Source organism: Balaenoptera ricei, chromosome 12, assembly GCF_028023285.1.
Source record: "Balaenoptera ricei isolate mBalRic1 chromosome 12, mBalRic1.hap2, whole genome shotgun sequence".
Taxonomy (NCBI): domain Eukaryota; kingdom Metazoa; phylum Chordata; class Mammalia; order Artiodactyla; family Balaenopteridae; genus Balaenoptera; species Balaenoptera ricei.
The window spans coordinates 43,847,312-43,872,430 of NC_082650.1; the positions used below are offsets into that span (position 1 = coordinate 43,847,312).

The 25,119-nt window shown below is 37.9% G+C and overlaps 1 protein-coding gene across 2 annotated transcripts in view; it reads left to right on the forward strand.

Moving 5' to 3' along the window:
• The first annotated feature begins 9,049 nt into the window (after positions 1–9,049).
• Positions 9,050–25,119, forward strand: part of GOPC (golgi associated PDZ and coiled-coil motif containing) — a 35,466-nt gene continuing 19,396 nt past the window's right edge. For both annotated transcript variants that reach the window (XM_059941341.1, XM_059941342.1), the window contains exon 1: positions 9,050–9,481. In XM_059941341.1, coding sequence (XP_059797324.1) covers positions 9,194–9,481 — 288 coding nt within the window. In that variant the 5' untranslated portion in view covers positions 9,050–9,193. The remainder of the gene's footprint in view (positions 9,482–25,119) is intronic.

Sequence of the window (25,119 nt, forward strand, 5' to 3'; positions counted from 1 at the left end):
AGAATAAAACATAAAACTAGGTCTATTATCTTTATTTATTTGTAATAATGGAAGAAAAGGATTCTAGTTTCTTCAGAGGAACTTGGCTGTGAGTTCCTACCAGCGAGGGAAGGTTTCCCTTGTCCTGGGTGCCCCTTTGTTGTGGCTTTTTGTCTTGCTGTGATCATCCCTGCTGAAGGAATTTAAAAACATTTTAAGCAAAAGATTATATAGAGAAGCTCTTTCTCCCTAAATGGAAGACCTAAATTTCCCCATGCTGGTTGGCCTCAGCAGATTGCTCTAAAGAAACCCTTTCCAACATTGAAAAGCTTCTTAGATCTCCTCTTCAACCTTACCTCTCTTTGCTACAATTTTCATTTTGAAGGCAAAAGTTTCTTTACTTTAATAATCAATTCATTCTATGTCCAGAGTAAGGATTTTTGTGTGCTTTTCCCAAAAGACTTGTCTACTCCTCTTTTCTGATTGTTTGCCTTCTGTTTTCTTTTACTATCAGAGACAAGAAGTGATAAGAGATTTCTTTTCTGTCAATATTCTGATTTTCAAGAAGCTTTATTATTTATTTCTTTTGTCCATTAATAGAATTATTTTTTAGTTTTTAGAATTTTCAAATAACAAAGTAATGCTCAATAAAAGAAAATTTGGAAAAAGGAGCAAGGACAGGAAAAAAAAACTTTAGTCCTGTCTCCAAATCAAACCTTTTCTCCAAATCAAACAATTATTTTCTCTACCTAGGCTTTGTAACGGCAAAGAGAAATACTCATTGAACACTTATTTTCTGTGTTGCTAAGAAGGTAAGTTCATATTTAGTTACTTGAAATGAAATGCCTATAAAATCCTATCCTTTCATCTACCATTAATGACAGCTAATTTTTCTGTTATGCAGCATAACGATGAATTTCACTTTCTGTCCTCTGTTTGTAGCCATGGGATTCCCTTGTCTTTGATTAATCCTTGAAATTATACTGTATAACATATTTTTCTTCTTTTCCATGGTATTTCTATAGCTTTCCTGCAATTTTGGCATTATCTCTAATATATTTCTCCTTTACAATGTGAATAGTTTTGTCAGGTTTCTTCCCTCCTATAACCCAGTAGTTATAATCCTTTCTTCCCTCCTGTAACCCAGTGGTTCTTAATCAGGGGCAATTTGGCAACGTCTGGAAACATTTTTGATGACAATAAAAGGATGGCGGTGGGTTGGTAGGCAGTGCTACTGACATCTAGAAGGTAATGGCCAGGATGCTACTGAACACCCTACAACACACAGGACGGCCCGCACAACAAAGAATCATGCAGTCCAAAATGTCAGTAGTGTCATTGTTAAGAATCCCTGCAATAAACACAAATGTGTGCTTCTGTGCAATAGATATTGGCCTTCCTTGGTGTATTAAAAGCAAAGGGCAACTGAATTCCAGAGAAGAAACTGACTAACCCAAGTTCTCCCTGACTTTAGATTGGCTTGCGATTCTTATTATAAAACTGATCAACCAAGAGCTAAACGGAAGACTTTAATTTATTAAAATCTCTTTCTGAGGCAAAATAAAAGAAATTTTAAAGAATAAAAAAATGGTGAATATGATTTTTTTAAACTTGTTTGCTTCTTCTTCTTTGCAAAAACAGCATAAGTTTAAAGTAAAAGAAAAAATAAAATTTTCTACTAGTTAACCTCTCTACACCTCAGTGTTTTCTTCTGTAGAATGAAGATTAAATGGGGGAAGTAATTTCAATTTTACAGAAGAAAGAGAGGAAATGTACTAAGACATGTCAAGTCCACAGGCAAAAATAGGGTCTCAGTAAATGATAGTTGTGGGAATTCCCTGATGGTCCAGTGGTTAGGACTCTGCGCTTCCACTGCGGGGGGCACGGGTTCCATCCCTGGCTGGGGAACTAAGATCCTGGAAGCCGGGCGGTGTGGCAAAAAAAAAAAAAAAAAAAGATGGTTGTATCAGTTTGGGTTTGGGTTATCAGTTGCAAGCAATGGAAACAAATTTCTGGCCGACTTAAGAAGAAAAGGAATAATTGAAAGAAAATTGGGTAGCACACAGAATTGTAGGAGAACCTGGAGAACCAGATTTGGAAATGGACAAGAATAAAGGAAGGCTGTATAGCCAGAATCACACACTTCAGTGAGTGTCACCGCACAACATGGATGCTCTGGCCTCCACCATAGAACTGGAAATTGGATACCGTTGTCGGCACTGTTGGCTACTGAAAAAGGATGCAGCTACCCCCACCCCATCTCTACTCCCTACCAACAAGAATTCTTTCAATCCCTGCCTCACTATCTCCACGTTAAAAATTTTAGGTGGATGACTTTGGTCAGGTGAACCTAGGTCATATACCAGTGCTCTAGCTGTCACAGAGCTGGGCAAGTGATTATCTTATGTTTTCAGTTCATTATGGGAGGAGGACACTATTTCCGATATTCCAGTCACATAAGGGAGGGAATTCCCTAAACAAAGGAAAGGGGTTCAAATATGGACAGTCCCCCATTTGTAGTGACAAATGTCCACTATAGAAATCTTTTCACCCTCACTCCTGCTCATCATGACCACAAAAGCCAAATGAGATTTGAGCGAGTTGCAACCAAGGACCAAACAAATTATATTTCTAACAATGGTTGTGACATGGCTTTTTGTGTAATTGTTTCACTATATTTTTCTGACTTGTTCATTTAGAAGACTATAAAAATTCTAATGCGATCATTTAAAATATTTTTATACTTTTAAATATACATGCAAAGAAAAGATAATTAATGTTAAAGGGTGTTCAGAATGCAATTGTTTTGGGCCCCTTTTAGAACTAATGTGGAAGAAATATAATAAATGACAGAGGCCGATGAGGGGGAGTCTGTTTGATCTGTAAGGTCTGATAATTGGAGAAGTAAACAGTAACTTGACAGTGAATGAAAGAGGAACAATCAATGATCAGTAAACTCTGATAGCGTGGTTGATAAATGGTGGTTTTAGATAGTGCTGACCCAAACCTGGAGCTGTGGGAAAGGGTAAATGAAGAATGTAGCTCAGGTAACAGTGGAAAAGCAGTTATAGGCAGTCTGAGAGTGTTAGGGAATAAAAATATAGTAATAGGGATTTAAAAATTTTTTTATTTAAGTATAGTTTATTTACAATGTTGTGTTAATTTCTGCTGTACAGCAAAGTGATTCAGTTATACCTATATATATATTACTTTTCAGATCCTTTTCCATTATGGTTTATCACAGGATATTGAATATAGTTCCCTATGCTATACAGTAGGACCTTGTTGTTTATCCATCCTATACCTGATAGTTTGCATCTGCTAATCCCAAACTCCCAATTCTTCCCTCCCCCACCCCCCTTCCCCCTTGTCAACCACAGGTCTGTTCTCTATGTCTGTGAGTCTGTTTCTGTTTCGTAGATATGTTCATTTGGATCACTTTTTTTAGATTCCACATATAAGTGATATTATATGATATTTGTCTTTCTCTGTCTGACTTAGTATGATAATCTCTAGATCCACCCATGTTGCTGTAAAATGGCATGATTTCATTCTTTTTTATGGCTAAGTAGTATTCCATTGTATATATATACCACATCTTCTTTATCCATTTATCTGTCGATGGACATTTAGGTTGTTTCCGTGTCTTGGCTATTGTAAATAGTGCTGCTATGAACATAGGGGTGCAAGTATCTTTTCAAATTATAGCTTTGTCTGGATATATGCCCAGGAATGGGACTGCTGGATCATATGGCAACTCTATTTTTAGTTTTTTGAGGAATCTCCATACTGTCCATACTGTTTTCCATAGTGACTGCACCAATTTACATTCCCACCAACAGTGTAAGAGGGTTCCCTTTTCTCCACACCCTCTCCATCATTTATTATTTGTAGACTTTTTAATTATGGCCATCCTGACTGGTGTGAGGTGGTACCTCATTGTAGTTTTGATTTGCATTTCTGTAATAATTAGCGATGATGAGCATCTTTTCATGTGGATCTTCTGCCCATTTTTCGATTGGGTTGTTTTTTTTTATTGAATTGTATGAGCTGTTTGTATATGTTGGAGATTAATCCGTTGTCAGTCACATCATTTGCGGATATTTTCTCCTAGTCTGTAGGTTGTCTTTTCATTTTATTTATGGTTTCCTTTGCTGTGCAAAAGCTTGTAAATTTGATTTGATCCCATTTGTTTACTTTTGCTTTTATTTATATTGCCTTGGGAGACTGATCTAAGAAAACATTGCCAAAATTTATGTCAGAGAATGTTTTGCCTATGTTCTCTTCCAGGAGTTTTATGGGGTCATGTCTTATATTTAAGTCTTTAAGCCATTTTGAGTTTATTTTTGTGTATGGTGTGAGGGTGTGTTCTAACTTCATTGATTTACATGCGGCTGTCCAACTTCCCAACACCACTTGCTGAAGAGATTGTCTTTTCCACATTGTATATTCTTGCCTCCTTTGTTAAAAATTAATCGACCATAGACACGTGGGTTTATTTCTGGGCTCTCTGTTCTATTCCATTGATCCATATGTCTGTTTTTGTGTCAATACCATGCTGTTTTGATTATTATAGCTTTGTAGTATTGTCTGAAGTCTGGGAGGGTTATGCCTACTGCTGTGTTCTTTTTCCTCAAGATTGCTTTGGCAATTCTGGGTCTTTTATGGTTCCATATAAATTTTAGGATTATTTATTCTAGTTCTGTGAAATATGTCATGGGAAATTTGATAGGGATTGCATTAAATCTGTAGATAGCTTTGGGTAGTATGACAATTTTAACAATAAGTAATAGGACTTTTTCAAATTGTTTTTTGCTGTGTTTTGTTTTTATGTTTGGGTACACCATACCAAATGTAGTACCTTATAAATTTTAACTATGGAATAGGTAAAATAATTTTTGATGCCTAAATTATACTGGATTTATTAGTTAAATCAACCATCACTGTTAAATGAACCTTTCTCTTTAGGTTGGGAAAAATATTCCTTGGATTTTAAAGGAATATGTATTTTATAGATATTTAACATATATTTTATAGATATTCCTAACTCTTGAGCCAATATAAAAAAACATGTTTAGCTATGATCTCTGGCAGCAAATTCTAATTCTTTAGAATTTCCTAGGTAGACTGTTGTAATGTCTTAATTTTTAAACTTACCACAGAAATATTTTCAGCATTCCTACTATATTCAAGATCCTGTGTTAGGACCCGGGATTCAAAGATAAGCAAGATAACCATTATTATTGCCAAGGAGCTCACAGTCCAAGGGGCTCCAAAATATGTATGATAAATACTATAGCAGGTATTTGCAGGAAACTGAACAGGGATGGAGTCCATAGTTCCAAATGAGAATAAAGGAAGCCCTCTTGGGGCTTCCCTGGTGGCGCAGTGGTTGAGAGTCTGCCTGCCAATGCAGGGGACATGGGTTCGAGCCCTGGTCTGGGAGGATCCCACATGCCGCGGAGCAACTGGGCCCGTGAGCCACAACTACTGAGCCTGCGCGTCTGGAGCCTGTGCTCCGCAACAAGAGAGGCCACGGTAGTGAGAGGCCCGCATACCGCAATGAAGAGTGGCCCCCGCTTGCCGCAACTAGAGAAAGCCCTAGCACAGAAACGAAGACCCAACATAGCAATCAATCAATCAATAAATAAGTCTAAAAAAAAATTAAAAAAAAAAAAAAGGAAGGCCTCTTGGAAGAGGTTTCTTAGCTAATCCTACATCACTGCACCAAAATTTTCAAGTTTTAAGAACAAGAGGGCAAACAGTTGTTCCATATGTGTATGCAAGAGAAATAATCAGGAGAATGAAGCTAGTAAATCACCTTGGAATGCTCAAACTTCTTCAGCATGTGTATCACAGAATTTCAGATTGTTAGCAAATATGAATAAATATAAATAATACATATGACTATGATATTCCAAGACTTTCCCCACATTGCTCAAATAAAATGGTAGCGGGTTTTCCCTGGCCCTCTTTATTCATTATACAATTGTTTCTAGCGACCAATGGTATAATACTTAATACCTTTTCCTTTTCCTTGTAGGATTACCGGAGAGTAAATGAAACATGTGAAGCTTAGTGCAGGGCCTGGCACACAGTAGCATTCAATAAGTGATAATCTCCCTCTCCAGTCCAAGGAGAGGGAGACTTCTATGCCCATTCACTACAGTGCCTTTGCAATTAACGATGTGCTAATAAATGTTTGAACTCTACACTAACCTCACAGCTAATTACCACTACCCACCAAAGAAATCTTTAGCATCTTCCTTTTTTCCCCAGTTTCCTCAGTCCCCCACTGTATTCTTAGTAATACCTTATGATAAAACTCTTAAATTCTTAAAACAAGACTGTCACATTTAAGTTATACAAGAAATTTTTAATCACACAAACATAATTCATGAAACAGTTTTTGGAGGTTTCTGCCAATGCAATTGCAAACAGAAGTATCAAGATTTTATTATCCCTAGGAAAATAAGTCCCACAAGTATTGAGATTACATACTATTCCAAATTCCAAAGTAGACCAAAACAAGGCAATAAGTGTAGATAGAGCACACTGACAACAGATGGCAGCACTAGAACATCAAACCCTGCCTTTCACTTCCATGTTAGGCTGTGACTTGCAAAAATGCAGAACCCCAGTCAAGGTGGGCAAAAGATAATGTGTACCTAGAGGGTTCCTCATGAGCATTCGAAATAGTCACATAGCACCAAGCAGCAAGCACACAGGGATGCGGAAGTTGCTACATCACATGGTAATGAGAAGGGACAATATGAGATGAAAGTGTTCTGAGATACAGGGTGTGACTTGGGAGTTGTAAAAATTGTACACAGAAAAAAAAAAAAATTGTACACAGAAATGGGAGTCAGGCTCTTCAATCCTGAAAATGGGGGTATTCACCAAGGATCAGAGCATTGGATACATATGAACACTTAAAATGCATTTCAGTTGTACCCACACAATAGAGCAGGAAGTTGAATGATATATTTTTTTAAAGAAATGAAATTTATTTTCAAATGTAGTTCATATAAACAAAAGAAAGTGGTAATAGAAAATGAGTATTACAGTTAATTTTTTGGATAATAGTTCTTATATATTAATAGATTTGTATATGACTTATAACTGGGAAAAAAATATTTTTTTGAAAAAAACTTTTAGACTGATTTGCCAATTTATTACACCGGTAACTTAAACATGAAGAAATGGATTTCCTCATCCTTCTATACCCCGTGATTAACAGCTAAGACTTGGGAGAAAAAGACACCTAGATTGAAATCTCACCTCAGTGGATCTTTAGCTGTATACCAAGCTTATCAAGATACTTAAATTCTCTGTGACTCATCTATAAAAACCTGACCACAGCTAACTGACAGGATTTTGTGAGAGTCAAAGAAGTAAAGCAGATAGCACAATGTTTAGCACATAGTATGTATTCAATAACTGAAAGCTATCACTGTGATTCCATATGTACGTGGGCCCCTCAACCCCAACTTTAAATTATTTTTGGACTTTAAATTCCTGAAAATGGGATTGCTAACTATATTATGAATAGAGAAAGTGGCTGGGAACTTGGTAGCTGTAGTAATGATGTTCTTGCAAATACTGCGGATAAAAAAAAAGTTAATTTGGAAGGGAGCAGGGGAAAGATGAAAATCTTAGTTTTATATTATTTCTGGGTAAAACCTGTGTGAATGTGCCTACTTAAGCTCAAGGCAAGGATCTCTGAGTAGTTTTGCTTAGCTAAGTTTGTTGAAGCCAAAGGACTTTATGCTAAACATTCTGCCCTGACCCAGAGAGCAAACTAAAGCTATGATTTCTTATTCCTCATTGGCATAGCATTAGTGAGCGGCCCACAGTGCAGGCTTTGGTGGAGATTAACTGGAAGAGCCTGTCATCTGCCAGTAAAATATTCCCTTAGGCAAGTCTCCTAGGAGAGACAGTTTCTACTCTATCAGACTGGTTTCTCCTTCTGTTTTCAAGACTGGGCTACCCTTGAAGTGGAAGGGGGTTGAGAGTGAGTATTCAAATTAAAGTTGCAGCTATAAGGGTTAGACTCAGTAGCCTATGAGTTCTGCTAACATGAGGGTCATGCCTCATTCATTTTTGTGCCCCCGATGCCTCAACAGGGTTCTGCATTCAATATAATTATGAATATATGAATCCTCATAATTTTGTTTTACCTAATTGTCACGTGTAGGAACACTACACCAGTTTTTAAAATAAGTACACCTTTTTAGGTAGTTGCTTTGGAAATGTATGACCTGTGGTGTGAATAATAAGGCATACCAAGTGCCAAGCACTGGAGCTAAGCATTTTACCTTACTACTGAGTGAAGTAAATTTTGGAAACTGAGGCTTCGACATTAAAGAATACAACTAAGATGGCACAGCTAATAGGTGATAGAGTTTAAAACTTGAACCCAAGGCTGCCTGACTTTTAATCACAAGAGAAAAGGCCTCGTATTAATTCAGCAAAACTTGGTGAGCCGCTGCCCTTCAACTTGCAGTTCTAGGCAGGTTCCACCTGGAATTTAAGGCCTGGTTTACCAAGAAGAACGAGTGTGCCCACACACCCCACGCACCTCACCCTAAACAAGAACTGGACTGGAAAAGATAAAACGTGGCCACTGCGCAGGCTCAAATGTCCCTTCCTCACTCTTCCTTCCCTGCCCCGGGACGTCACCGCGGCAACTTTCCCAGACGACTCTAGAACGGCTCCCGCCCACTATGAAGTCAAACGGGTGGAAGCTGTTTCTCTCTGCGACGTGGACACCCTTCTCTTCCTCCGGCCTTTCCAACTTGTAAGCCAACACCACGCGCCTCGGTTTCCCGGGGATTCAAGCAGGAGTTTGCCAGATGTCAATATGGCCGCTGACAGGCGGTCCCAAGCACAGGCTTTTCATAGGCCAAGGTCGCATCCCAGCCCCGCCCATTTCATCCCTCCCGGCTGCGTCCTCCGAGGCCTTCGATACGCATGCGCGGCGAGGGCGGGCCGAGAGGTGGGACGGCCGGCGTCTTCCGTGTGCCGCCACCGCCGCCGCCTCAGCTTCGCCGCTCCTGCCCTTCCGGGGCTGCGTAGCCGGCGTTAGCCGCGCGAGGGTTAAGAGAGGGGACCGACGGAGCGTGCGTGCGCGGGGGTTCCCGGAGTCCCAGCAGTTCCTCTCGCGGGTGGACTGCGAGGTCAGCAGCAGTCAGGGGAGGCCCTAGACGGCGCCATGTCGGCGGGCGGCCCATGCCCGGCAGGAGCCGGCGGGGGCCCAGGGGGCGCCTCATGCGCCGTGGGGGTCTCCCCCGGCGGGGTATCCATGTTCCGGTGGCTGGAGGTGCTGGAGAAGGAGTTCGACAAGGCCTTCGTGGATGTGGATCTGCTCCTGGGCGAGATCGATCCGGACCAGGCGGACATCACTTATGAGGGGAGACAGAAGATGACCAGCCTGAGCTCCTGCTTTGCGCAGCTTTGCCACAAAGCCCAGACTGTGTCCCAAATCAACCACAAGCTAGAGGTGAGCTGTGGGCGCTGGAGGGGGTGGCATTCAACTCCAGTCATCAGACCTCATTTAACGCACCCGTGAAACGACCCTAGAAAACTGCCAACCGGGGCACCTGGGCTTCCTACGTGACGGGGGAGTGCGCGCGCGCGCAGGAAAGGAGTGAGGTGAGGTTAGAGCAGAAAAAGGTGTGTGGATTGACGTGTGGGTCTCCCGGGATCCTGTCGTCCACCTTCCTTGTATCTCTATGAGGAGGAAGCAGGAACTAATTACTCCAGCCTACTTGTGCCTGTTAACGTTAACAGATCTCAGACTTAACTGAGGCGCAGAGATTCTGTCATAAGAATACTTTAGCTCACCTTTTAACATTTGAGTTTTTAGATCTACTTTCACATTGATAAACTAGGTTTGTATATCACCAGACAGACACAGTCCTGATTATTTTTAACTATTTCAGATCAGTTTCTGTTGTTGCACACAGACGTACTGTTCCTTGCCTGCACGAACTATTTAGGGGAATTTGATCAAAGCTCTTAAGAAAAGTTAGTGGGGTAAGCAAGACGGTATCAATGTCTGTTTCAGTTTACAGTTCGTTGGTCCTTAAGTTACAGGCACATCCCTCCAGAGCGCGCTACAATTATTCAGCTGACTTCTAACATTGAGGTTTTGTCTGTACTTTACTATCTTTCCCAAAGTCTGGGTTTATTTTTGAGAGTGTGTGAAGGATGATCATTTGCTTTAGTCTCTAATCTTGGTTGTGGGTGTGAGTGCAGTGGTGGTGCTTCCAAAAAAACCCCCCAAACCTACCATTTTTGCAGAAAATTAAGTTTTTACAATATTTAGAAATCATGATAGATTACCATTATTACATAAAGATCATTTTCTAACTAGATAATTTAAATAAGAGAATGGGTCTTTCATTTTAAAGTAGGTAAAAATAGGATAATAAATGATGTGCACAGCTCTTTGAACATTAGATTTTGTGAGAAATCGTTACTATCAGTTGTGGTGATTGAGAATGCCCACTGGATCCAAATCAGTATGAATATCAGAAATGCATCCTCTCCTTGCTTAGTGGTTAGCATTCTTTCTCTTTCCTGTCAGTCGTGAAAAAGGTGGTATAATTTAGCTTTGATTAGCATAGAATTGCATATGGGAGATTTTGTGACTCTTGTTCACGGAAAGGACTGTTAATTTCTTTCATCCCTTCTGAAAAGGTTGGAAGTGTTGATATGAAGCTAATCACTTAATCTAGGTATATGAAAATGTCTCTTGAATTCTTGCTTCAGTGGTAGTTTCTAGAAGATGGTTATTTATTCATGTAGTGAAATTGCATTTGATGGTCTTTAGAAATAGTACTTCAGCTTTAAATAACAGCAAAAGTAGCTTTTGCTACTCTACAACTGAGAGTATTTACTGAGATAAACAGATTTTAAAAAGTGAAACAATATCTAATTCATTTTTTAAATGACTTAAGGAAACTTTAAAGTGCTATTTGGATGTAATTACGTATTCTGATTCTATGTCCTGGCTTAGAAGGTGGCATTATTTCTCAAAATAAGAAATGCTAGCCTATCACAATGTGAGCATGATTTTTCAACATGCTTGAAGCCTTTGATTTAGAGATCTTAGGAAATGGGGATTGTTTGTATGTTTTTTCAGTTACAGTTGACTTCTCTGTCTGTGGGGTTATTCTTTCTATATTTAGCAGTTTCTACAGTTTTCATGGACTCTGTTGTGTATTGCTGAGGAGAGAGGTTCATTGTCAGTAGTGCTTTTCGAAGTAGATCTGCCATTGTATCATCTGCAGAATTTCAGAGGTTGCCCTGTGTACTGTTAGCAATCTTTTGAGATCTTGAAATTTTAGAAAAGATTTCCATACTTTCTTGCCCTGTTTTATTTCTTAGCAAGTGAATTGAATTAGTTCTATTGTTTTAAGGATATGGACATTAAGACATAATATTTGAGGTCACTTACAGTTTGATATAGCAGATGTGCACCAAAGTTCGGTGGTTTTAGAGATTAATACCTTAAACCATATTACCATAATAAAATATTTTTATAATCAAGAGAGGTACCTCCAGTATGAGTAACTTATGATATATTTAAATTGGTCTTGAGTATCCTTCCAGATTGCCCTTCTTCTGTTCAGTCATTGTCTTTAGGTAGTTAATTTAATATTAATATAGTAGTTAGGAAAACAATTTTGCTACAAAAAAAGAGGTTACATTAAAAAATTAAATATAAGTGACATCTATGTGACTGCTTTTTTCCATAAATTATATTTGGGGAGAGGGATATCTATAAGGGGAAGGGGAGGGCAGAGAATTCAGAATATTTTGAGGTAGTGCATTTCAAATTACTCACATCTCTTTTATACTTCCCACCTGCTTGAGAATCCCTGCTGTGGTGAGCCCCTTGGTGATAGCTGTGCTGGAGTCGCAGGTACTGACTGGGATAGTAGTAGTAGTAATAGTAATAGTAGCAGTAGTAGGTGTGTTGGAGTAGAACAAAGGATGAGAACCAGTGCTTTAGAAAAACTCACCTCTCTGCCTTGAAGTACGGTTTTCTGCCTGTTCACCCCTTCTTTAAAATAACAGCAAAACAATATATCTTCTGTCATGTCCTCCTTTCCCTCAGCAATTGCTGAATAAGTATCTTTTTTTAAAGTGATTTACTGTTCACAGCCATCTAGAGCCACATTGAAAATGACCTAATGATATACTACCCTTTTACTGCTTTAAAGCTATTCTGTTTTTGGTGTTTTTTTTTTTTAGTGTATCAGTTTTATTGCAATTTGTTTAACATTGGCTGTTAACCGCTCATTGAACAGTTTCAGTGCCATAAAATGGTAGGTTTCAAAAATAGTATTCCCCCCCCCCATAATCTGCCCCCATTCTCACCTGTCCATCCTTGCTCTTCTTTTTTTTTTTTCTTGGCCACTCGGTTTGTGGGATATTAGTTCCCCGACCAGGGATCGACCGAACCTGGGCCCCTGGCAGTAAGAGCTCCTAATCCTAACCACTGAACCGCCAGGGAATTCCCCATCCTTGCTCTTTTCAATAATTACTACATTGATTTCCCTTTGCCCTTCTACTTACTTACTTATACCAAGGCTATTCATATTTAGTTTCTAGTGCCATGTTCCATACTTGGATGAACTGGGCAGCATTCTAGGCTAGTATAGGAAAGCTGTTCTGTTTTTAAACAAGCGATGAGGCTGTTTTGCAGCATTGAACTTGAAGTTTAATATTGCTCCAGTATATATTTATTGAGTGCTAATTATGCACCATATGCTGTGTTGGACACTTGGGATACAATGGAGAGCAAAAACGGACATAAGCATCACTGTTATGGAACTTGGATTTTATTGGAATTTGTTGAAATAATTATCATGTAAATGTGAAATTCCAACTTTGAGGTACATAGAGTAATGAGAACCTATTCTGGGGGATCAAGAAAGGCTTCTTTGAGGAAGTGACTATTGAGTTAAGACATACAGGATGAGTAGGAATTAATTAGGCCAAGAGAAATAGGAGTATCGTTCAACATTCTGGTAGAGAGAACAGGACGTAGAAAGCACCTGTGATGGGCGAGTGCTAATGCATTTGAAGAACTGAGAGTTGATATGTGTTATAAGAGCATAGGGCAAAAGTAGTGAGATGCAAAATAAGTTTGAACAGGTAGGTAAGGACAATATCTACATGATTTTCCAGACCATGTAGTAGATTTGAGGGCTTTATCATAACAATGGGAAATGTTTTAAATTAGGTGGTAACCTCAGATAGGAGATTAGAATAATTTACTCTGGCTATGATAAGGAGAGAGTTTGGGGAAGTAACAAGAATAAATGCAGAAAACCATTTAGGGGGCTCTTAATTCTGATCCATGTGAGATGATGGGAGTAGGATAGCAGAGGTGGAGGAAAGTGTTCAGAACAAGAGAGATTTGGGAAGTAAAAATAAAATCTAGGGATGGGTTGGAACAGAGGGATGAGGGAATTCAGGATGACTCCAAGGTGCCAGTTGGCTGGATATTATATATTGCTAGCAATAACTATATTGCTAACTGTTGATCAATTACTATGGGCCAGGCTCTGTGCTAGGTCTTTTATATATATCGATTCACCCAATTCTCAAAATAGTCCTGGGGTAGGTTTAGTATTGTTATTCCCATTTTACAGGAATTAAGTAAGGGGCCCAAGACTACAGAACTAGAGAAACCAAGCTCTCCAAAAACACATTTATGTCTGGTTGGGGAAGGAGGAGGTGGAGAGAAAAAAAGCAAGCAGAAAAAGTTGAGTGTGGCTGGATAGCCGGGAGGGGGAGGGGGAGTTCAAGGGGGGTATTGTTTTCTTTTTTTTTTTTAAATGGAAAAATAAACTTAAACATGTTTATAAGCCAATGAGAAGCATCTAGTTGAGGGAAAATCTGAATATTCTAGAGAAAGAGAGGATAATTAGTAAGATTTCTGAGTGAAGATGAAATCCAAAATACATGTAGAGAGAATGGCTTTATATTGAAAGGACAGCTATTAAAGGGAAAGGAGAGATGATAAGCACAGAAGCGGGAGTGTTTTGTGTGATGGCTTCTGTATTCTCTGTAAAATAGGAGCCTGGGACAACTGCTGAAAGTGGGTGAAAGTAAGAGCTCGAGGAGAGTGAAAAAGATTTGAAATAGTAATGGAAGAGTGGGAGAACAAGTTGGCCAGAGAAATAGAAGGACTGCCAGACAATGCTGAGGACTAATTTGGAGTTATCATAAATTCACGGTACAACCAGTCTGCCCTGTCATATGACTTTCTCTGGCAATACAGGCACAGTAATGAGAGTAATAATTGAGTTCAACCAGTGCTGTAGCAAGGAGTTTGCTATATAGACAAGAGTGTTATTGAAATGAAAATGGTATTGGGGATGAAGAAAAGGAGATAATCTTTAAAGGAGTAGAAATAGTATTTGATAATTATCTAGATGCAAAGGAAGAGGAATGGTTAAGGATGATACCACATTTCTGTTTGGGAAATATATTGGTTGATACCTACAGTGGCTTGAATGGTGCTCCCCCGCCCAAATTCATGTCTACACAGAACCTCAGAATGTGACCTTACTTGGAAATAGGGTGTTTACAAATGTAATTAATATAAGGATGGAGATGAGGTCATAGCAGATTACAGTGGGTCCTAAATCCAGTGAGAGTATCCTCCGAGGATACACAGGGACACAGAGAAGAAGGCTATGTGAGGATGGAATAAGAGATTCGAGTGACATGTCTACAAGCCAAGAAATGCCAAGGATTGCTGGCAACCACAGTATTAGGAGACAGGCATGGGACAGTGCTCTTTCAGGGTCTCCAAAAGGCACCAACCCTGCCAGTGCCTTGATTTGGGGCCCCTGCATCCTGAACTGTGAGAGAGTAAATTTTTGTTCTTTTTAAGCCACCAAGTTTGTGGTAGTTTGTTATGACAACCCTAGGAGACTTATACTATTCACTGAAGTAAGGAATCCAGGAGAAGGAGTGGGTCTGGCAGGAAAGATAATGGGTTGAGTTTAGGAGGTTGTGCATCGTTAAGGTCCTTATCCCTTTTTTGCATATTCCTAACATAGTTTCCTAATTGCTTATTACCCCCTCCAAATCATCCTCTCATTGCCAAAATCATTCTAAAGTGATTCATGTTAATGGTTCATATCAAAAGGCAAGTCTGACTACGTCACTCTTCTTTGTATACCTCCCTATTACTTACTGGCTAAAATTCAAACTCTGTAGCATGTTGATCTGTGTCCAGTCTGTCTGTCCTCATCTCTTGTCGCCCCTTCTTAGCTGCTTTTGCCTCAAATAAAACTGGTTTATTTGCATTTCTCTAAATAGGCCTGCTCTTTCATGGCATCTCTACTTTGGCACAGGCTTTTGTGTATAATACCTTCTCTGTCCCCTTTGTCTACATTGTCAAACACCCACTCATCTTTCAGCACACCACTTACATCACCATCTCTGTGAAGGCTTTGCTCACCCAACTCTATAGGCAGAGGCTGTCTTAACACCTTGAACTTGCTTGGGCTGTTACAAGATTTGTTATTATACATTGTACTATAACTTGTGGTTGCCACATTTCTCTACCTCTAGAAGGTAAGCTCTTAGAAGGCCAAGACTTTGTCATAGGTGAAATAATCTGAACTATCAAATGCTTGTGAAAGCTGATTTTTGGTGGTAGCATTATGTTTGTGAACCCATTTTGGTTTCTAAGAATTGGTTAGTAGTTTTTTTCTCTATGATATCAAGTTGATTTATATGTGGATTACAGAATTGGTGTTTGGCCCCTTTTAAAAAGGGGCCAATTTTTGGAAATTTGGAACCAACACATTAAACACCAACCTTTTTGACCCACTTACATTCTTGTCTCACTTGCTAGGGGTTTTCACATCTCAGACCTTTTCCCTTTCCCTACTCCATGTATTAGCTGATCTCCGTTCAGCATTCAGGTAAACTTCTCCTTTCTGACTCCCTTTGTTTCTTTTTGAATTGGTACATCACACATGCCTGTACACTAGTGTTTACAACACTTTACATCATAATTGGAAATGTATTTTTTATCTCTTTCTACTAGACAGTAAAATCCTCAAGGGCAGAATCCATGTCTTATTCATAATTTTGTCTCCAGATCCTGGCACACTGTGTATATTCAATAAATGTTTATTTGAATGAATAAATTATTTGAAACAACTTTAGTTGCCTCATTCTGCCATGAGTCCTCAAAGTTTATCAGTAATCATTCTGTAATACAAGTTTCATGAGAGCTGGGACGGTGTCTGTCTTGTTGACTCTACTATCCATTGTGTCTAACATAGGGCCCACCATATTAGTGAAAGACTGAATCAATCGCAAAGATATGATTTGTTAGTTAATATTTCATGGTATTCCATTTTAAGAAAAATTTGAAACTGACTAAAAATAACTTTAAACATCATTACATTAGAGTATTGAGTATGGATTTAGTGTACTTTTGACATTTCTAGTATATTTGGTAGGTTGATTCTCCTCATCCCACCTCGAGTTTGATTATAGAGCAGCTGAATTCTTTAACATTAAAATGAAAACAGAAAACATTTTATCTTGTTTGGAACTTCATTTTGAGGTTTAAAGTACTTTAACTTTTAAAAATACATCATAGACTTACCTACTTGTCTCCATTTCAAATCCCCCAACTCTAGTTCAGTCACATTGTCTCCCATGTTACACACAGCTGCCCTTTTTTTTGGCTGTGTTGGGTCTTCATTGCTGTACGTGGGCTTTTCTCTAGTTTCTGTGAATGGGGGCTACTTTTTGTTGTGGCGCGCGGTCTTCTCATTGCTGTGGCTTCTTGTTGCAGAGCACGGCTTCAGTAGTTGCAGCACGTGGGCTCAGTAGTTGTGGCTCATGGGCTCTAGAGCGCAGGCTCAGTAGTTGTGGCGCACGGGCTTAGTTGCTTCGCGGCATGTGGGATCTTCCTGGACCAGGGCTCAAACCCGTGTCCCCTGCATTGGCAGGCGGATTCTTAACCGCTGTGCCAGCAGGGAAGTCCAGCTACCGTTTTTAAAACATAAATTCCATAGTTGTGGCGCGGGGCTCAGTAATTGTGGCGCACGGGCTTAGCTGCTCTGTGGCATGTGGGACCTTCCCAAACCAGGGCTCGAACCCGTGTTCCCTGCATTGGCAGGTGGACTCTTAACCACTGCACCACCAGGGAAGTCCTGTTGTGTATTTTTACAAGATTATATGGACAGAGGATTAAGGTCTAGACAGAGTAGAATAATAGGAGACTCTGAATAAAAAATTACTTTGATTTTGGTGCCACAGAGTGGAATCCAGAAGTTAAGAATTATATTAGAAAGGAATTATCCTGATGGAAAAGAGTTTGAGAGAAGAAATAGAATAGTAATGACTGCATTTACCAATAAATGGTAATGATAATCCTCAAAATTTGTTTAAATACACTGCCTCTCTGTCTTTTTCATTCCTGGGAATACTTCATTCCTTTGTTGCAGAATGTGCCCTGAAGTTTCATATATCTCCCCACTCCATTCCAGCTGATAGTGGAGATCCAGGGACCACATTTTTTTTATAAATTAATTTTTTAAAAAAATATTTATTTACTTAGGCTGTGCCGGGTCTTAGTTGCGGCATGCAGACTCTTAGTTGCGGCATGCAGACTTCTTAGTTGTGGCACGCAGACTTCTTAGTTGCAGCATGTGGACTCATTTGTGGCATACGGACTCTTAGTTGCAGCATGCACGTGGGATCTAGTTCCCTGACCAGGGATCGAACTGGGGCCCCCTGCATTGGGAGCACAGAGTCTTACCCACTGGACCACCAGGGAGGTCCCCAGGGACCACATTTTGAGAATCACTACCTTAGAAAATCTCACCATTGGTTGTTTAATGGCCTTTAAATGAAGGCCATGGTCTTAAGGCTCAGAGATCCTCCTAGAGTGAGGTCATTTTGTCCTTGATGAGTTCTAGGGAAAGAATATCCTGATGGTCAGCTTTGTTTTATTTTATTTTGTTTTATTTTTTCTGTAAATGAATCCAAGATCAAATGTAGGAAAGTGAAGAGATTGGGTTAACTGGTTGACTAACTGGTTTTGATTTTGCTTTTTAAAAGATTTTTTTGGATATCATTTGAAAATTTAAGAGTTGAAGGTTGAAATCAGCTATTAATTTTCACTCTTTGCTCCTTATAGTGTTGCCAAGGTAAGACAGTGAGGTGAAAGATGCTCAGCCTTTTTTTATGGTCAAGCTAGTTTTTAGTCTGTTATTTACTAGCTGTGTGATCTTGGGCAAATTGCTTAAACCCTGATTTCCAGTTTCCTTAGCTATTAAAAAAAAAGAGAGTATGATGATAAGAATTAACAGATGGCACATGGTACGTGAATGCTTGCCATATAAGTAGGTAAATGCTTGCTTTATGGTAGCTGTGAATATTGTTAGTAAGTCAAACATAGGTATTGTAGCTGTAGAAACACATTTTTCCTAATGGCTAACTGCTTGATAATACTTTTACTACCTTGCCCTGAGAGTAAGAATTGGGTTCAAAGTGCTGTTTTGCTACTGACCATTTGGGTAGCCCTAGAAATAAAAGCAGCTTTGATGGGCCTTGGTTTTATTATCTAAATAGTAATCGTCATAATCATAGTTTTTATGTTCTCTAAGATCTCTTTGATTATAAAGTTCTGTCATATTAGGAGGTTAGCCATTGAATAAAATATGGAAATTTCTAATCTTCACATAAAATTTACCATTAACTAACTTTTCTTAGCAGCTAAAATGCTTATATCATAGACAAGAAAAGAGTTATTTAAATATTATGAAGTTTAGAGTAAACTTGAAACACTTGTTTTGTTCCAAAATAAATTGAGCTTTGAATTTTGATACCTGCATCCTTGCTTTGTAAAGAATTTTTACTTAATTTTTTAAAATTTGAGCAACCTCTTGAGAAATTATTTCACTTAATGAAGAGTCCATGTTTCTAGCAGGCCACTTTCAAAAAACCTCCATACTACCCTGTTTTTCCTTGCCTTTTTAGAATACAGTCACTTCTGATTTGAATATTAGTCTGCCAAATTAATTCATGAATACCACTTGTGCCTCTTTAGCATCTTTCTTAATGCCAGTTTTACTCAGTTATTAATAAATCATGAGATTTTTGGTTTGAAACATAAATCATAGTGGGACAACCAGACAATATATACCTCTTGAAACACACAGTGTATTTCTTGCCACAGACATTTAAGTACCATAGTTCCTCAGTATTTGCAGGGGATTGGTTCTAGGCCTCCCCACCCATACCCCTGCAGATGCCAAAATCCATGGATGCTAAAGTCCCCTTTATAAAATGGCATAGTGTTTGCATATAAGCAACACAAATCTTCCCGCATATTTTAAATCATCTCTAGATAACTTATAATACCTAATACAATGTAAATGCTATGTAAATAGTTGCCAGAATGAGGCAAATTAAGTTTTGCCTTTTGGAACTTTCTGGAGTTTTTTCTTCTGAATATTTTTGATCCACAGTTTGTTGAATCTGTGGATGCAGATTGCATAGATATGGAGGGCTGACTGTAAATCTAGTTAAACCTTTAGATCTACTTCTAGGTTATAGGAAATATAAGGAATAGAGGAATATATTAGACAACACTGGAAAGAAACAGTAAGACAGATACAGAATGAAAGTCAATGTAATGAAAAAAATGATAAGGGTTGTTATAGATTAAATGGCTTATCTTAAACTATTTCTGGGTAGGTTTACTTCAGCATAAGCGTCATATTGCTCAAAAAGTGCGTATTATTCAAATATGTATTTTCCTTTTGTTATTATTTTATTTCAAAGATTATAAAACTCAATAGGTGTTTTTTTGACTAAGAAGGACTGTCTAGACATGGCTCATTTGTACTTTAAAGGTGCAGTCTTCAGAGAATACTGAACACTCTAGTAATAGGTGATTTAAAATTTTTATAATTTTTTTTTTGGTGGGCAATTTGTAAAATTGATGCATGTCTATAATACATTTTTATCATACACAGAAGTTTTTTGTTTTTTTGTTTTTCTTTTCTAAGGTTTTTGGTTAGGAGTATTTGTGAAAGATGTGTAAAAACTGTTAAACTAACATTCTTTTCTGGAAGGCAATAGAAGTGAAGTTCTACTTTATTTAATCTCTTGCATATGTTTATTAAAGAACAGAGTCAAGTGCTAGTATTAGTATTTATTTTAGCATTTAAATCTTAATGAAATTTGTTACTGCTTCAGATTCATAATAAAGGGCCAGCCCAATACATCAGCTACTAGCCTGATGTGACTATTGTGTGTTTGAAATATGGCTGGTCCAAATTGAGATGTGCTGTATGTGTAATATACATAATGGGTTTGAAGACTGAGTATCAAAAAAGGAATGTAATATTTTAATCATTGTTTTATATTATTATATGCTTGAATGATATTTTGGATGTGTTGGGTTAAGTAGAATATATTATAAAAATTGATTTCACCTGTTTAATTTCACTTTAAAAAAAATATTTATTTATTTATTTGGCTGTGCCAAGTCTTAGTTGCAGCACGCGGGATCTTTTTGTGGTGTGCGGGATCTTCAGTTGTGGCATGCAGGACCTAGTTCCCTGACCAGGGATCAAACCCAGGTCCCCTGCATTGGGAGCGCGGAGTCTTAACCACTGGACCACGAGGGAGGTCCCTAATTTTACTTTTTAAAACGTGGCTTCTAGGGGACTTCCCTGGAGGTCCAGTGGTTAAGACTCCATGCTTCCATTGCAGGGGGCACGGGTTCAGTCCCTGGTGGGGAAACAAAGATCCTGCATGCTGCACGGCACAGCCAAAAAAATAAAGCAAAATAAAATAATAAATAAATGTGGCTACTAGAAAATTTTTAGTTACATATGTGGTTCGTATTGAATTTCTGTTAGGCAGCACTATACTAGAATATCACAGCTTTTCTATTGCAATGAAAACATGAGCTGAGGATTTCTGGTCTGAGAAGGATCACAGTGGATTGATAGTTTTAAATTTAAAAAAAATCTTTTGTAAAAACAGAAAAACTAGAATAACAAAAACACCCCACAAAACCCAGTGATAGCCTCATCAGCAAAACTAGATGAGGAGGGCATATCCTCACAAGCCCCAGAACATGGGTTGGTCAGGGTAGCAGGACCAACACAGATTGCATGTGGATGAGCACCTGTGGGGCAGAAGAAATAAATAGCAAGGGGACCCAGGCACAGAAATCACTAACAGAGCCCCAAAGGAGAAGACATCACTTTGGATGGGAAACTTGAGCAAATGATCTAAGAACAACTGGCAAAACTGCCTCCAGGTTGCAGGGGAATTCAAAACGGCCATGGGGACATACTAAGCAGCAGCAGGAAGAATAGAAAGTACTGGGGGTGGACTTTCAGAATCTCAGAAATTTCTAACAAAAACTGCTTTTGAGAAAGTCCAATTCTAAAGAAACACTGCTAGAAATAGAATCCAAATTCAGCAGGGCAGAAACATGAGGTTTGAAGTGAGGAGAGTTTGTATTCAAGATAGGGGAGGAATACATACATAGGAGGTTGATTGCAAAACAGTAGTTCTGGCTACAGACAGGCCATTGTTGTAAATAGTTCAGTTTAAGGCCAGGGGTGGGAGCCCGTTAGCCTGAAGCTAGGAAAGCTACCTATGCTCACCTCAAACCCCTCCATGGAAGTCTCCTCCTACCTAACATGTACTACATGAAAACCCATTTCATTTAAACATGAGTAACAGAAAAGGATTTTATTTAAACACCATATAAATGTACTGCAATCAAAAAAGGTAAAAATTAATAGACTAATGTGACAACAGACAATGAAGGCATATCAGAAAAATAAGGCTGCAAAGCAGTTGGAAACTGTAAACTGTATTATAAAATAAAGGAAATTAATAATGTTATTCATCTATGAATAAAACAGAATAATTTGGAGATAGGAAAACTCAGAAATAAAGTAATAAATAAATAAAAATTAAAAGAATACTTGCAGAACTTTGGGAAAAAAATAGGAAAAAAATCATTTCAGAATGGAGCCTAATTTGGAAGAAGCGTAAAAAATAGGCAATGCAGTAAGTACAGCAAGAGAAAAAGGATATATAAGGGGAAAACAGAAAGGATTTGAGAGTAAATTGCAAATATAAAAGATAGGGAAAGAATAATTAATGTTAGTATAATTGGAGTCCCTGAAGAAGCATGAAACAAAACAAATATTTAAAACTTCTATCAACAAACCCTCATTTATTGCTGGTAGGAATGTAAAATGGTTCAGCCACTGTGGAAAACAGTTTGATGGTTCCTTAAAAAGTTAAACATCGAATTATCATATGACTCAGCAATTCCACTCCTAGGTATATACCCAAAAGAATTGAACACACGTACACAAACAAATGTATATATGTTCATAGCAGCACTGAACATAATTGCCAAAAGATGGAAATAGCCCAATGTCCATCAACTGACGAATGGATAAACAAGTTGTGGTATATACATACAGTGAACTATATAGCTGAATATATTATAGCTGAATTTTTATAGTTGAATATATTATTCAGCTCTAAAAAGGAATGAAGAAGTACTGATACATGCTATAATATGGATAAACCTTGAAAACATGCCGAGTGAAAGAAGCCAGACACAAAAGGTCACATATTGAATGCTTCCATTTATAAGAAATATCTGGAATAGTTAAATCCATAGAGACAAAATGTGGATTGGTGGTTTCCAGAAGCTGGGGACAGAGAGAGTGGGGAGTGACTGCTTAACAGGTACGAGGCTTTCTTTGGGCGTCATGAAAATGTTTTGGAACTAGATACAGATGGTGACTGCACAACATTGTGATTATAATAAATGCCACTGAATTGTTCACTTGAAATGGTTAATTTAATGTTATATAAATTTTGCCTCAATAAAAAACAAATTACCAACCAATTCACTCTTAAAAACTGTAACAGCATTGAATCTGCATATTGAGAAGAGTACACGTGGGCCTAGAATGATTAACACCATGCTATATTTTAGTAAAACATGGGACTAAAAATAAAGCAGACACAAGATCAAGTCACTTATAAGAGAAAGAAAAGATTGGATTTTGGACATGTGAATAGCAGCGTTTCATACCAGAAGCCAAAGGAGCAACATATTTAAAATACTCAAGGAAAGAAAATATGAGCCAAAGATTTTATATCCAGCCAAACTGACTTCAGATGTAAAGACCACAAATAAATAGTTATGAACATGCCAGAAATCAGGGAGTACTGTTATGAGAGCTTTCTGAGAAATCTACAAGGCTAGAGAATGAGTTGAATTCATAGGAGCAGCTCTGGTAAAAGGTCAAGTGGTCAGCATAGAATTTATTTAATGGTGGAACTAAGACTATCAGTGTTAAGGATGAGAAAATATTTAAACATTACATATTGTATGCTCTGCAATATAAATATAGTGCAACTACCGAAAATGGGAGAAAAGAGTATCTTGAAAGTAGTATAAGCTAGATGATTGCTCATAGTTATTAGCTGAAATAGCAAGATAACGCTTTATTAAGATGCTGGAGAAGAATAAGAAAAGGGGGAAGAAAATGCTAATAGTTTCGTGACTGTTCATAGCAAGGATGTTATCTTAAATATAATCTAAAGAGGAAATTAAGGATATTATCTAAAAGTAATTATTAAAACAAAGATACAGAGCTTCCAGAATACTAAAATATATATATATTTTAAAATCTAGCAATGAGCAGTTAAGACCTTACATGTGTATGTGCTATTTACAACTATAAAATGAAAAATATGATGAAAGGTTAAAACAGACAAAATTATACCAGGTAAATGCAAATAAAATGAAAGTAGGAGTTGCAAACTTGATAACAGATAAGGTAGAATTCAGGTCAAAAAGCATTTAATGTGGGGGAGGAAACTACTGACATATTGAGCTACATTGAAGTTAAGCACTCTGTTCATCAAAAGACACCTTTTAGAAAGTTAAAAGACAAACCACAGGATGGAAGAAAGCAATTGTAACTCATACCCAATAAAGGACTTCATATTCATAATAATATGTGTGTATATCTGTGTGTGTTTGTGTGTGTCGAGAGAGAAAGAGAACTATAAATCAATAAGAAAAAAATGTATATAACGCTGTAGAAAAATAGGCAAGAGACTTGAATAGGCAGTTCACAAAAGAGAATATCCAAATGGTCAATAAACATATGAAAAGATGGACAACCTTATTAGTAATCAAGAAGTTTTCATTAAAACCACAATGAAATGCCACTACATTCCTACCAGAATGGCTAAAATTAAAAAGACTCACAATACCAAATGAAGGCAAGGTTGTGAAACTATCAGAGTTCTCATATATGGTGAGCATGTCAGTTGCTACAATCATTTGGAAAACTGGCCTTTTCTGCTGAGGTTTAACATATTCATACTTTGTAAACCAGAAGTTTCCTTCCTAGATATATACTCACCAGAACTGTATTCCATAGAGAGCTGTGTAGGGTGTTGCTAGTGTACCTGTCTTCACCTCCTTACCTGCAAATATCATGTGGCTAAAATGTCATTGAGAGAAAATGTTCCACGGTTATATGGTGTTGCTGGTTGCACAGTTCTATGATTATACTAAAAGTCACTGAACGGTACACTTTAAAAGAGTGAGTTTTAATGGTATGTGAGTTATATCTCAATAAAGCTGTTATTAAAAACAAAAACAAAAATGTCATTGAGAGCATGTAGTGATTTCCTACCAGATTTAATCTCAGTTTTGGTTTATCATCCAAAGCCATTTGTGTATCTAGCCTCACTTTCCTATCTAGTCTTGTGTAGTCTGTCAATGTACAACCCCTCTCAGTAGTCTAATCTCCTTGCTAATAACATCGTCATATTCTAGTAAGTGCTTTCATATATAAGATTAATAATATGAAAATAGTCAAAGCCATGGGTATTATCCCTATTTTATTTTATTTATTAAAAAAAATCTTATTTGAAGTATAGTTGACTTACAATATTACATTAATTTCAGATGAACAACAGAGCAATTTGATATTTTTATAGATTATACTCCATATAAAGTTATAAAATATTATCTCTTCCTTGTTGCTGTATATTACATCC